At 57.4% G+C, this 2,669-nt stretch overlaps 1 protein-coding gene across 1 annotated transcript; it reads right to left on the bottom strand.

Annotated features, from left to right (window-relative positions):
- Positions 1 to 127: 127 nt before the first annotated feature.
- LZTS1 (leucine zipper, putative tumor suppressor 1) lies at positions 128 to 2,663 on the bottom strand (the record flags this gene model as incomplete). Its single annotated transcript, XM_009871930.1, has 2 exons — positions 128 to 793; positions 2,085 to 2,663. Coding segments are annotated over 2 exons (1,245 nt in total), but the record flags the coding sequence as incomplete, so codon positions are not given.
- Between the last annotated feature and the right edge of the window lie 6 nt (positions 2,664 to 2,669).

Consider the following 2,669-nt stretch of genomic DNA (forward strand, 5'->3'; position numbering starts at 1 on the left):
CCAGCTCCGCTAATAAATACATGGCTCATCTCAACTGTACAAGGCGTGGGACGAGCTGAAGGGCAGCGCTCCTCGCCTGGAAGAGACGCCAGCCCCCGAGCTGCACAGAGGAGAAGGCAGACCTGGCTCAGATCTCGGTGGCGATGATGTCCTCGTAGGGGACGTCGGCGCCGGGTATGTTCAGCTCGATGGGCTCCTTGCCATCTTCCCCCGCGGCAAGCTGCTGGAGCATCTTCTCCAGGTTCTGGTTCCTCTTGTACATGTGCAGGTAGCTCTGCTGCAGTTGCTTCTGGTAGTGAATCACCTTCTCCTTCTCCTCCTTCCACGTCTGCCGCTCGTGCTGGAAGCTGGAGGTCATCTGCTCGTTGTTGTCCTGCTCAGCCTTCAGCTCTGCCCTCAGCCTCTCCACTTCTCCCTGCAGGGCTTGAGCATCGTCCACCAGGGCGCAGGGTCTGGCCACTTCTCGGGCTTCACTCAGCTGCTCCTTGAGGACGGCCAGCTCCGTCCGCAGGTCCACAATCTCCTGCTCCAGCAGGTTCACCTTCTCCCGCAGCAGCTCCGACTCGTTCTTCTTGCGCTGGAGCTCGTTCTCGCACACCTCCAGCTCCATGGCTTTGGTGCGCAGGGAGCCCTCCAGGTCCTGGGTCTTCATCTCCAGCCCTTCCATCTTCACCCTCACCTCCTTCAGCTGAGCCTTCAGGCTGAGAATCTCAGTGGTCTTGGTGTTGAGCTCCGTCTGGGACTCCTTCAGCTGCTGCTTCAGGAGGGAGATCTCCCCTGACTTCTGGCACACCTGTGGGGAGGGATGCAGCACCCAGGTTAGGGCTGTGCCTCGGAGAAAGCCCCCACTGCCCCAGGTAACCTGCTGGGCACAGCTGGGATTCAGTATGTGGAGACCCTGGCCATGAAATCCCGTCTAGGGAGATGCTCCAGCACAAAGAACGATGCCCCGGGCTCTCAGGAGGCTCGAGGGGACCCCACATTCTCCATGCATCAACACCCCAGCTGACACCGAGAGCTGCCAGTGAACAGCCGTGAGGATTTAAGGAGCCAAGAGCCCTCAGCTGAGGTGTGGACATGGAGGGTGTCGAGGAGCTGCTCAGGTCTCAACGCCCCGTCCACCACATTTGCTGAAACCGCCGCCGATGGCTCCCAGGGACAGTTAAACTCGCCGAGGTCGTTTCGCAGGCAGGCCCCCAGCTGCACCCCGCAAAACCCCAACTGGGAGCAAAGCGTGGAGATCCCACCCGAGCATCCCCCTAGGAGCCTAAAGCCAGAGACAGCTGTTGGGAGTTGGCATCCAGCTGTGCTGGGTGGGGCCCTGCAGCTGCAATTTCGGTAGAGCCTGCAAACAGCCTGGAAAAGTTGCTCGAAAATGCAAATAAACTAGAGATCCCCAGGGTGGTGTGAGGAAATCCTTGCACGTGAGGGAGCAAAGCTGACCACCACGCTCAGCTCAAAGCACAGTGATGCTCCTCCCAGCGCAACCATAGTGGTGTGTGTTGCTTTTTTTTCTTTTTTCCAGGCAGGTGAGCAGGCTTGTTTCTGAATTTTCAGCAGTTTAACAGTGCTTGTTTGGTGATACCCAATCAGTGAGAAAATTAAGCTTAAGGAGAGAGTGGAAGGTTTTACTGCTCTCTAATAAATGACCACGGCAAGTCCAAGTGGTTCCTATTTATGTGTGGGAAGGCAGCTTTACCACTCCTTTGGGGCAGGCAGCCTGAAAAACCCTGTGCTGGAGGTTGGAAACGTGACGTTATTTTAATGACTGGGATTTTATGCAGCAGTTGCTTCCTTATACGATGTGAACTGCTGAGGGTTTAAGAGGGGCAGCGAGTCACTCGATTACAACCTGCAGAGCCTCCACGTGACAGACTGGCTCTCTTCGGCTTCGATATCTACCTTGTACAGCCTGAGCTTAGTGTGTGCACCATCTGCTCTGCTCAGCCCCTCCGTGGGGCTGCTGGATGCAGCGGCAGCGCTGCCGGGTTTATGGGTGGTGTCGGAGCTCTCCCCTCCCATGCACACCTCTCCTGTCAGCACGGCTGGCCCAAGGTATCTCTTGGTGCTCCAGGGCCACTTACCTCCCACTGGGTCTCCTCTAGCGCTGGGGCAAAGCTGGTCTTCTCCTTCTCGTAGGACCTCAGCTTGGTCTCCAGCAGATTTTGCTCTTTCATGAGGTTCTCCAGCTCCTCTCGGAGCTGCTTCTTCTCCTGCTGCAGCTGGAACACCTGGAGATGAAGGACCTGCTGTGTCCTCTGGGTCTTCTGTGAGGTTTGCTTGAGCTTGCTGTTGCATTTCTGCTTGAGGCCCTCCAGCTCTTCCTTGCAGCGCCGCTGCTTCTCTTCATAAGCCTGGCAGGAACTGACTTCCTTCTCCTCGAAGCTCAACTGAAGCTCCTGCAGCTCTCCCTCCCTCTCTAGCAGTTTCTGCTCCAGCTCCTGGATGGTGGATTCATCCGTGGAGATGGGCGAACGGATGCAAGTGGTCTTCTCGGCGGCGTGGTGGTGGGGAGCTTTGCTGGGGTTGAGGATCTTGTTGCCGCCGTCGGAGAAGGACATGGCCTTGAGGCTCATCATGTTGCTGTCCTGGATGATGGCGCACTGCAAGATGTTGTGGGCTGAGCCCCCGAAGCGGCTGATGGGTCCCATGGGCGTGACGAGGGGGTC

This window comes from Apaloderma vittatum, unplaced genomic scaffold (assembly GCF_000703405.1).
Source record: "Apaloderma vittatum isolate BGI_N311 unplaced genomic scaffold, ASM70340v1 scaffold37266, whole genome shotgun sequence".
NCBI lineage: Eukaryota > Metazoa > Chordata > Aves > Trogoniformes > Trogonidae > Apaloderma > Apaloderma vittatum.